General features: G+C 39.2%; 1 protein-coding gene across 1 annotated transcript in view; it reads left to right on the top strand.

Annotated features, from left to right (window-relative positions):
* The window catches only part of LOC102732098 (immunoglobulin lambda variable 3-9), a 21,696-nt gene extending 12,990 nt beyond the window's left edge, over nucleotides 1-8,706 (top strand). Inside the window, exon 5 of the mRNA XM_081802555.1 lies at nucleotides 8,636-8,706. Within this exon, the coding sequence (XP_081658681.1) occupies nucleotides 8,636-8,706 (71 nt within the window). The remainder of the gene's footprint in view (nucleotides 1-8,635) is intronic.
* Nucleotides 8,707-11,317: the final 2,611 nt, after the last annotated feature.

The raw sequence follows: 11,317 nt of genomic DNA, 5'->3' as shown, positions 1-11,317 counted from the left end.
ATATCGCCTCGGATTCACTTCTCCGCACGTCCTACCTTCCAGAAAGTGGTCGCTTTTCTGTTCAGAGAGTTGTTGCTATTCCTTTCTTCGATCTCCTGTTGAGTTTGTAGGTGTTCAGAATGGTTTGATCCCTATCCAGCTGAATTCCTGAGAGGAGACGAAGTCCAGGTCTCCTACTCCTCCGCCATCTTGCTCCGCCCCCCCTAAATTGAATGATTTTAACAACTGTATCCAACCACAATACTTTCCACAGAGTCTGCTATAAAAACTAAGCACAAGTATTTTTAATATGTATCATAGCATGAAATAAAGCAATAAGGGAAACATCAATCTCTTGTTTAAAAATCCCATTAAATCTGGAGTTTGACCTAACTAACATAGCTGGAGCACTTTCTGTTACAATAACAACTTTTTTTTTCATATTTAGCTGAAATTCTTCTTTGATAAATGTAAAAAGTTAAAAATATCTATGTCTCAAGTTTGATCTTTTGGGTCATGAACCAGCAACATTTCTTATAGGTTGGATATCCTTTGAGACAAAATGTATTCAAAATATTAATTGAGGGGTGCCTTGGTGGCTCAGCTGGTTAGGTGTCTGACTCTTGATTTCAGCTCAGGTCTTGATCTTGGAGTCATGAATTCAAGACCTGCATTGGGCTCCATGCTGGGTGTGGAGCCTACTTAAAAAACAAAACAAAACAAAACAAAAAACCCCAAAATGCAAAATATTAATTGAGCATGGTCTCATATCACATGGGTCAACTAGACTTAAGGAAAGGTACTTGCAGATTTTCAGAATTTGAATCTATTCATTTTTGGCATTGTTAGAAAGACCTTCTATGGGCAATTGTTTCAGGGCTTAACTGAAAAATCTTTCACTTTTTTTTTTTTTAAAGGTTTTTATTTATTTGACAGAGAGATAGAGAGCACAAGTAGGCAGAGTGGCAGTCAGAGGGAGAGAGAGAAGCAGGCTTCCCGCTGAGCGGGGAGCCCGACGTGGGGCTCGATCCCAGGACCCTGGGATCATGACTTGAGCCGAAGGCAGCTGCTTAACCAACTGAGCCACCCAGGTGCCCCAAAAATCTTTCACTTTTTGTAATATATATTTTTAAAACATTTTTCATAATTTTATAACAAATTACCACAGCTAAAGTAATAATTCCTTTTGTCATCTTTCCATCTAAAATGTTTTTCTTTCTAGGGCAAGAATCTAAGCTGTTTCAAAGTTGGCAAAAATTGCAAACTCAAATTTTGTTAAAAACTATTGCAATTTTTTGGGACATTTGTTTCTGATTTCAGGTAACTAATGTTATAACTTTTGTTTTAACCATTGAAAGCAAACTTTAAAAAAATAAAATTCACTGTGTAGTTATTGAAAATTCCTCTTAATATTGTTTACTCTATTTAAATTTTTTACATACCCAACAAATAGCTCTGCCATAGCATGATGCATAAACATTATATCCCTGAGGTGAATTGATCCCTTTGTTGTTATGCAATGACCCCTTTTGTGCCAGGTAATATTATTTGCCCTGAAATCTATTTTTATGTTAATATAACCACTTCAAGTTCTTTGATTAGTGTTAGCATGGTATATCTTTTTCTATCATTTTTACTTTTAGTATATTTGTGTCTATATTTAAAGTGGATTTCTTTTCTTTTTTAAAAGATTTTATTTATTTATTTGACAGAGAGATATAGCGAGAGAGGGAACACAAGCAGGGGGAGTGGGAGAGGGAGAAGCAGGCTTCCCGCTGAGCAGGGAGCCCGATGCGGGGCTCGATCCCAGGACCCTGGGATCATGACCTGAGCTGAAGGCAGACGCTTAATGGCTGAGCCACCCACACGCCCCAAAGTGGATTTCTTATAGCCAGTATATATTGGGTCCTGCTTTTTTATTTAATCAGATAATTTCTACTTTTACTTAGCATGTTTAAGCCACTTACATTTAATGTGAACATTGATGTGGTTGTGTTTAAATATACCATCATGCTATTTGTTTTCTATTTATCTCATATATTCTTTTTTTTTATTTGAGAGAGAGAGAGATTGAGAGAACAAGTTGGGGGAGGGGCACAGGGAGAAGCAGACTCCCTGTGGAGCAGGGAGCCTGACGTGGGACTCGATCCCAGGACCCTGGGATCATGACCTGAGCCGAAGGCAGACACTTAACCAACTGAGCCACCCAGGCGCCTGGATCTCATATGTTCTTTTTTCTCTTCTTCTTTTGGATTAATGTGTGTGTGTGCGTGTGTGTGCGCATGTGTGCATGTGCATACTTATCTCCTTTGTTGGTTTATTGGCTATAACTCTTAGTTGTGTTATTTCAGTGGTTGCTTCAGAGCTTATAATATACATTTTTAACTCAACCCAGTTTACCTTCAAGTGATATTATTTCACTTCATATATGGTATAAGAACTTTATAATTGTATGCTTCTATTTCTCCTCTCCAGTCTTTGTGATATTGTCATACTTTGTACTTTATATTTGTTATAAATTTTAAAATTTAATTTATACATCTTATTTCATTTAAAAACAGTTTATCCTTGAAAGAGATTTAAATAATAATTAAAAAATCTTTACTCTCAAAGTTACCACTTCTCACACTCTTCATTCCTTTGTGTAGATCCAGACTTCCAGCTTGTGTCATTTTTCTTCTGCTTGAGTGACTTCCTGTAACATTTCTTGTGTGCAGTCTGCTGGTGATACATTCTTTAAGCTTTCATGTGTCTGAAAAATCTTTACTTAGCTTTCTTTTTGAAAGACATTTTTACTAGGTGAATTCTAGGAAGACACTTTTGTCTTTCAATATGTTTAAGATCTTGCCCCACTGTTTTCTAGATTTATTAATTCTGATGAGAAATTTGCTGTCATCCTTATCTTTGTTTCTCTGTACATAATATGTATTTTTTCCTCTGGTCACTTTTAAGATTTTCTCTTAAATGAGTTGGTTTAAGAAATGTGATGATTATGATGTGCCTTGATAGGGTTTTCTTCGTGTTTTTGTGATTATGTTTGTTGAATTTCTTACATGTGTTAGTATATAGTTTTTATCAAATTAAGAAAATTTTCTGCCTTTTTTTTTTAAAATGCTCTCCCTCCCCTCTTTCAGAGATACCAAATATGTGCATATTAGATCACTTGAAGTTATCCCCCAGGTTACTGATGTTCTGTTTATTTATTTTTTCAATCTAAATTCAATTCAATTACAAATTTCAACTCTTTTCTTCTGCGATTTCTAATCTGTAATCAATCTCATCTAGTATATTTTTCATCACAGATATTGTAGTTCTTGAAGTTTGTTTAAAAAAATAAGTTCCATGTATTTACCTAACATATTTTATCTTTCCTCAAGCTTCTTGCACATATGAAATAACATTATAACAACTGCTCTAATGTCCTTGTTTATTCATTTATTTTCAGTGTCAATCTGGGTCAGTTTTGATTAGTTGATTTTCTCCTTATTACGGATCATGTTTTCCTACTTCTTTGCATGCCTGGTCATTTGTGGTTGAATGCCAGACATTGTGAATTTTATCTTGTTGGGTGCTAGGTATTTTTGTATTCCTACAAACATTCTTGAGTTTTGTTCTGGTATGTGGTTAAATTACTTGGAAATAGCTTAATCAATTCCAGACTTGCTCTTGAGATATTTTTTTTAGGTGAGACCACAGGAGCATTGAAGTTAAGGTTAATTTTCCCTACTACACAGGCAAATCTGAATACTCCATCCAAGCTTTATAATTATGAGATTTTTCCTGCTCGCTGGTGAGAACAGGCATTATTTTCAGCCCTGCATTTTCTCTGGATATTGGTCTCTGTAATTGTTTTGGGTAGGTTTTCCGTGGCCTCAGGTAATTTCCTCAAATGCTTGCACTGATCACTATTTAGTTGAATACTTGAGGGTGACCCTTTGAAGATTTGCCAAATTTATTTCTGTTCAGCTCTCTCTTTTCTGACACTATGCCCTATGAACTCCAGCTCTTTTGGATCCCTGAGCACCTTTATCTCTTTAACTCAGAAGACCACTGGGCTCTGCCTGTATTCTCCCCACTCTGAGCCTCAGCCTGGAAACTCTCTCCATAGAGTAATCTCGGGCAATTGTAGTGCTCACCTTATTTGTTTCTCATTCCTCATGGACTATCTTCTTTCATTGCCTGATGTCCAGTGACTCAACAGCCATTTTTTTCATATATTTTGTGTTGTTTTTTTTCCTTGTTTCATGCAGGAGAGTAAATCTGGTTCCTACTACTATATATTGGCCAGAATGTCCTTTTCTTTAGGAAAAAACCCTAGCTTTATTGAGATATAATTCACATATCATACATTCCAAATATTTAAAGTATGCAATTCAGTGGTTTTTAGTACATTCACAGAGTTGTGCAAATGTTACCACAATCATTTTTATCACCCCCAAAAGAAACCCCATACCCTTTAGCAATTACCCCACCTCCCCTAATCCACTCATACAATCCCAGACCTAGAGTTGTAGATTCTGGACATTTCATATAAATAGAACCATACAATATGTAGCCTTTTGTGTCTGGATTTTTTTCACTTAATATAATGTTTTCAAGTTTGTGAAAATGTTCTAAAATTGATAAAATGCTCTAAAATTCACAACTTTGGGGGATGCCTAGGTGGCTCAGTTGGTTAAGCATCTGCCTTCAGCTCAGGTCATGATCTCAGGGTCTTGGGATTGAGTCCTGCATTGGGCCCTCTGCTCAATGGGGAGCCGGCTTCTCCCTCTCCCTCTGCCTCTCCTCCTGCTTGTGCTCTCTCTCTGTCAAATAAATAAATAAATAAATAAATAAATAAAATCTTAAAAAAAAAAAGGATGCCTGGGTGGTTCAGTCGGTTAAGTGTCTGCCTTCTGCTCAGGTCATGATCCCAGGATCCTGGGATCGAGCCCCACATCAGGCTCCCTGCTCAGTGGGGAGCCTGCTTCTCCCTCTGCCTGCAGCTCCCTCTGCTTGTGCTCTGTCTCTGTCTCTGTCTCTCTCAAATAAATAAAATCTTTAAAAAAAATAAAACTCACAACTTTGGGCTATTATAACTAATACTATTTTTTTTAAAGATTTTATTTATTTATTCATGAGAGAGAGAGAGGCAGAGGGAGAAGCAGGTTCCCCGCTGAGCAGGGAGCCTGATGTGGGACTCGATCCCAGGACTCTGGGATCATGACCTGAGCTGAAGGCAGACGCTTAACCATCTGAGCCACCCAGGCACCTCACTAATACTATTTTGAACATTCATGTATATGTTTCTGTGTGGACACATGGTTTCCTTTCTCTTTAGTATATGCCTATGAGTGGGATTGCTGGATCATATGGTAACTCTATGTTTTCCTTTTTGAGGGAATTCCAGACTCTTTTCCAATGTTGCTGCACCAGGGTTATTCCCACCAGTGATGTATGAGAGTTCTGATTACTCCATATCCTCACCAACACTTTTTGTTATTGTCTTTTTGATTATAACCATCCTAATGTGTTTGAAGTAGTATCTCATTGTAGTTTTAATCTAATATAAATTAAATGACTAATTATGTTGAACATATTTTCATTTGCTTATTGGCTGTTTGTATATCTTTCGTGGAGAGATGTCTATTTGGGTCCATTGTACATTTTTTTAGTTGGGATGTCTTTTTATTATTCAGTTGTAAGAGTTCTCTATATATTCTGGACCCAAGTTTCTTATCAAATATATGATTTGTGAATATTTTCCCTATTCTGTGAGTAGTCTTTCATTTTCTTAATGGCTTCTTTGAAGCACAAAAGTTTTTAATTTTGATGAAGTCCAATTTATGTATTGTTTTCATTTGTTGTTCATGCTTTTGGTGTTATATCTAAGAAATCATTGCCTAATCCAAGATTACATAAAGATTTACCGATATGTTTTCTTTTAAGAGTGTTATAGTTTTAGCTCCTACATCTAGACTTTTGACTTATTTTGAATTAATTTTTATATATGGGGTGAGGTAGGGGTCCAGTGTAATTCATTTACATGTGGATATAGTTTTCCCACCACCATTTGTTGAGAAGATTATTCTTTCCCCATTGAGTGCTCTTGGCAACCTTAAGTATCAACTGACCATAGAAATACGGGTTTATTTCTAGACTCTTAAATCTGTTACACTGATCTATATATCTATCCCTCTGTCACTACCACATTGTCTTGATTATTGGTTGCTGTGTAGTAAGTTTTAAAATAGGGAATTGTGAGTTCTTCATCCTTGTTTTTTTCAAGTTGTTTGGCTATTTTGGGTCCTTTGAGTTTCCATATTATTTTTAGGATCAGCTTTCTAATTTCTACAAAGAAACCAGATGGGGTTCTTATAAGAATCTGTAGACTTCGGCGAGCATTTCATCTTATCAATATTAAGTCTTCTGATCCATGCACATAGGATATATCTCCATTTATTTGGGTCTTCTTTAATTTTTTCCCACAATGTTTAGTGGTTTTCAGAATATACATTTTCTACTACAGTTGTTAAATATATTCCTAAGTATATACTCTTTTTGATCTTACTGTAAATATAATTAATTTTTTACTTTCATTTTTGGATTGTTCATTGCTAGTGAATAGAAATACAATTGAGTTTTCCCAGCTTTAGTGTGATAATTGACAAATAAAAATTGTATATAATTGGGGCATCTGGGTGGGTCAGTTGGTTAAGTGTTGAATCTTGGTTTTGGCTCAGGCCATGATCTCAGGGTTGTGAGATGCTTGGGATTCTTTCCCTCTTCCTTTCCCTCCCCATTTGCACCTCCCCCCTTGCTTGCACTCTCTGTCTAAAATAAATAAATAAATAAAATCTTTAAAAAGTTGTATATATTTGTGGTGTGTAATGTGATGTTTTAATACATGTATACATTGTGAAATGATAACCACAATCAAGCCAATTAACATACCCATCACCTCACATAGCTGTAATTTTTTTGGGTGTGGTGAGAACATTTAAGATATGTTTTCTTAGCAAATTTTAAGTATATGATATAGTATACTATAGCTATCATGCTGTATATTAGATCTCCAGAATTTATTCATCCTGAATAACTGAAACTCTGTACCCTTTGATCAACATCTCACAATTGATTTTTGTATATTGATCTTATATCCAGCAACTTTGCCAAACTTGTTAGCTTTAGTAGTGTTTTTGTGGATTCCTTAGGATTTTCTATATACAAGGTCATGTCATCTGTGAATAGAGGTAGGTTTACTTGTTTTTTTTTTTTTTTTTAATCTGGCTGCCTCCCCCACCCCCTTTTTCTTGCCTAATTGCCCTGGCTAGAACCTCTTTCCCGGACCACGCCCATCTGATAAACTTCACAAATTGCAGCTGATTGCTTTGTCATTTTCAACATGGCATACATTGCTGCACAGATCCAATTAAATTTAGGCTCATTTGCCAGGATAGTTTTTGAGGTCATTGTTTGAGATTTGTTCTGACCCCAGGAGGCCTCTTCTTAGTTGTGTCTTCCTGATTTTCCCTGTAAATTAGCTGGCTTATGTTTAGGTGATATCTCTAAAGTTAACAGTCTTCTCTTTTTTTTTTTTTTTTTTTAAGATTTTATTTATTTATTCATGAGAGACAGAGAGAGAGGCAGGGGGAAGAAGCAGGCTGCCCAAGGAGCGGGCAGCCTGATGTGGGACTCGATCCCAGGACGCTGGGATCATGACCTGAGCCGAAGGCAGACGCTTAACTATCTGAGCCACCCAGGCGCCCAACAGTCTTCTCTTAATTGCATTTCACCCCAAGCCCCATTGTTGTGAGAGTGCCTTTAGGTTTGAGCTTCCTCACACTGTTGCAAATAAAACCAGTTCGCTTGGGAAGGGCTTCAGAAATCTTTGTTTTGTCCTGCCTTTCTCCCGAGGCAAAATCTCTAAGCCATAGCTATGAGCCTGGGGCAGGGTCAGTGATGGCTTCTCTCTGAGTGACGACTCTGCTTCAGGAACTGGGCACTCATTCCGGGGCCTTTGAATTCCTGGCTTGCTGCTCCCAGTGTGGAATCTCCACTTTATGAGTAAGCTTCGGCAAGGGTGATGTGCATCCCAGTATTTTCAGTGTGCCATCTCCAAGGGAGAGCCTTTGTGTCACAGTGAACGCTGAGCAGGAAAGAGTCTCCAGCCTCTTGTCACACTCACCTGGAATTTAGCTTCTGCAACAGGTAGCTGGGGGTGAGGGGGGGGGGTGTGTGTGGGGGAAAAATGCTGATGAACTGCCCTTCTCTGGAAGATACTATCAGTTTTAAGTTGGACCTAGGTTTCTTGGCTTCACTTGCCAGGAGTGGAGTTTCCATCACATTGGGCTGGGAGGGGAGGAAGGGAACAGGTTATGGTTGAAATGCTGCAGACTCTCACTGCTCTTGCCACGTTTTAGTAGATTTTCTTGAATAAACATTTCATTAGCTGTATGCCTTAAGGTCTGTTTCCAAAGACTGTCTATCTATCTATATATACTTTAAATATTTTATATGAAAAAATGTATATTATTCCTTAAAATGTAGGTATATTTTAAGAATTAACACGTATAATATATATATTAAAAATTTACCAGTTTTGCTGGGGAATGGATCTGTGGAACTGTTCATATTGCCATTTCAAAACGGTTTTTGAAACTTTCCTCTCCCCCAGTGGTTTTTGAAACTCTGGAAATGGATGCTCAGCTGGATGCTTACACAACTTCCACTGCAGAAGAGACTTGAGGATAGATGCCCCAGTGAGTCAAACCTCCCACCTTCTTTCTTAATTAAAATTTTTTTGCTAGGCACACATTAATTTGTAGAGTAAAACTCTTGTTATCTTGAAATTTAATTTTCCTAGCTCTTTTGGTGTGAAAGGGCACTCATAATCTAGCTAGCTCCTAAGGTAGTCTTCTTTTAGGATTGGATTCATGTATGGGGATTAACATAAGAATAAAATAAATAAATAAATAAATAAATAAAATAAAATAGGATTGGATTCATTCTCTCCACCTTGGCGGGGGACTGGGGCACATGGGAAACAAGCCTGTTCAGGGTGCCAGCCCTCTTCCAGCATGCTCGCCGCCTGGTGGGCAAATTTTGTATGGACTACCTTGAGCCTGGATTAGATTTAGCGGTCTCTGGCGCCCTCCAGCGATAAAACGTGTTAGCGCAGTCATTTCTGGTTGTTTTGATCATGTTTAATTTGTGGTGAAGTGATTTTTGACCCAGTGAGTATGATCACCCTTGGCAAGGAAGCAAATTTGGAGTTAGCTGAGGGGCCAAAGTAAGCAACCTGTATGCACGTCCACAGGCTCCTGGCTGTCATTTCCCGTGGGCGTGAGTCGGGTTTGGGCTCATTGTGAGGACATTTAAGACATGTGCTTCCTAAGTCTCTAGTCCAGTATTCCTGCCAGGTCAGTGTCCAGAGTTACCCTATGGTTTTGGACTCGGGCAGCTAGCTCAGCAGATTTTTGCAGTAACTACGAAGGATAATGGCAGTGTCCCAGTATGGTCCTCCTCCCAGTTTTGCTGGCCAGTGGTGAAAAGACGAAGAAGAGAGGCTGGTCTGGGGCTTATTGTTTTACACCTAGACTTTCAAAGGACAAAACACAACCATGCCCCTCCTTTGTTGGGGTTCCTACGATTCCAGATCTTTTATCCCCCATTCCACAGAACAGTAGGGGATCACCTTAATGGTTGAGAACCACTTATTCCCATCCATTTTATTCCAGCAGAGAAGGCATCCATTGGGATTGATCTAACTGCACGTGTCCTACCACCCCAGCCCACTCTCTATCGGTTGTCAGGCCAAATTGCCTGAATCTGTGACCCCACGGCTGAGAAGCCTGTTGTCCTTGTGGTCATTCCAAAGCTATGATCTTGTATTCCTGAGCTGCAACCTGTGCTCTGTTTTTTTTTTTTTTAAATTTTTTAATTTAATTTAATTTATTTATTTGGCAGACACAGTGAGAGAGGGAACATAAGCAGGGTGAGGGGCAGAGGGAGAAGCAGGCTTCCCGCCGAGCAGGGAGCCCGATGCGGGGCTCGATCCCAGGACCCTGGGATCATGACCTGAGCTGAAGGCAGTCGCTTAACTGACTGAGCCACCCAGGCGCCCCGCAACCTGTGTTCTGTTTAGCTTAATTGGACAACCAGTCCAGGGACTCCTGTTCCTTATTTTATTCCTTTAGATCATTTAGAAAAAACAAAATCCAACCTCTTTGGTAGCAGTTTATTCTGGAATGTTGGTTTTAATTGTCACAGGCCAAACCTCTTCGGCCGTCTCAACTTCCATGAGCTTTCCCATATGAAAAGCCCTACAACTGATCGAGGAATAATCATTTTTATAAAAACATGACACTGGGGGCCATCCTGTGTGAGGCCATCCCTGCAGTCAGAAATTCTACACTCTGAGACATCATTAAGGGTATGGAGAGATGACAGAATAATTTCCTCCATCCATGAGACTTGGAAACAGGGAAATGTTTAAAGAGAGAGAAAGCTGAACATCTAGCCTTGGTCTCATTGTATGAAGCCTCTGGGAGGGGCAAGGGTAAAAGAAAATTTGTTCCCTCTTTTTTGATATGTGACACAGCTTGTATGTGCTTTTGGACACATGCCCAGCCCATCGTCCTTAACTAGAGCTAGGCCTCAGGCATTTGAAAGAGTGTTTATATTTGGTTCCAAGCTGTCACAGAATCTGAGTCCATCAGAAATTTCTGACTTATATACCCCTGGACAGGCTGCTCTAACTTAGCTGTCCTGGGATTAAATCTCACAAATCCTAGGAGACCTTGCACTTGACATTGCTCATTGGCAAGGCCTCCATTCTTGGTTCCCTCCCCTCAATGGCAGCCCCAAAGAAAGCTGCCTGTGTTCTCTCTGGCTGATCTGTCCTGTCTGGTTTAACCCCAGTTTGGATTGGGCTGATCAGCAGTTTGGTTCTTCGGTCACCACATTTGCCTTTTGCTGTTCCCTGTGGCAGTTGGCTGTTTGCATTCTGCAGGACCCGGTGCCTGGAGGCTGCACCCGTTAGAACTCAGAGGACATAGAATGGAGTGGAGGGGATGAGCCCAGAAGTTTTGGAAAGCCAGATGCAAAATATTGGACTGTATCCTGTAGGAAGGCAGTTTTCTCAAGAAGTCTTTGATAAAGATAGCCCCAAAATGATCAGCCTTATCTCCTACAAAGTGGATTTCTTTTTTTTAGCTAATGGTAATTGATTTCTACCTGTACTGGGCGGGGGTTACGTTTGAATTCATAATCTTTCCCACTCCCCCATGCCCAGGCCCCTTTAGGTTTTATCTGATTACACGGGGTCACAGGTGAGTGAGGGGTCTCTACATACCCT

The sequence above is a fragment of the Leptonychotes weddellii genome, chromosome 13 (assembly GCF_054177405.1).
Source record: "Leptonychotes weddellii isolate Sample4059 chromosome 13, ASM5417740v2, whole genome shotgun sequence".
NCBI lineage: Eukaryota > Metazoa > Chordata > Mammalia > Carnivora > Phocidae > Leptonychotes > Leptonychotes weddellii.
Note: the sequence above shows the minus strand (reverse complement) of the source record. Positions and strands in the feature narration are given on the sequence as shown.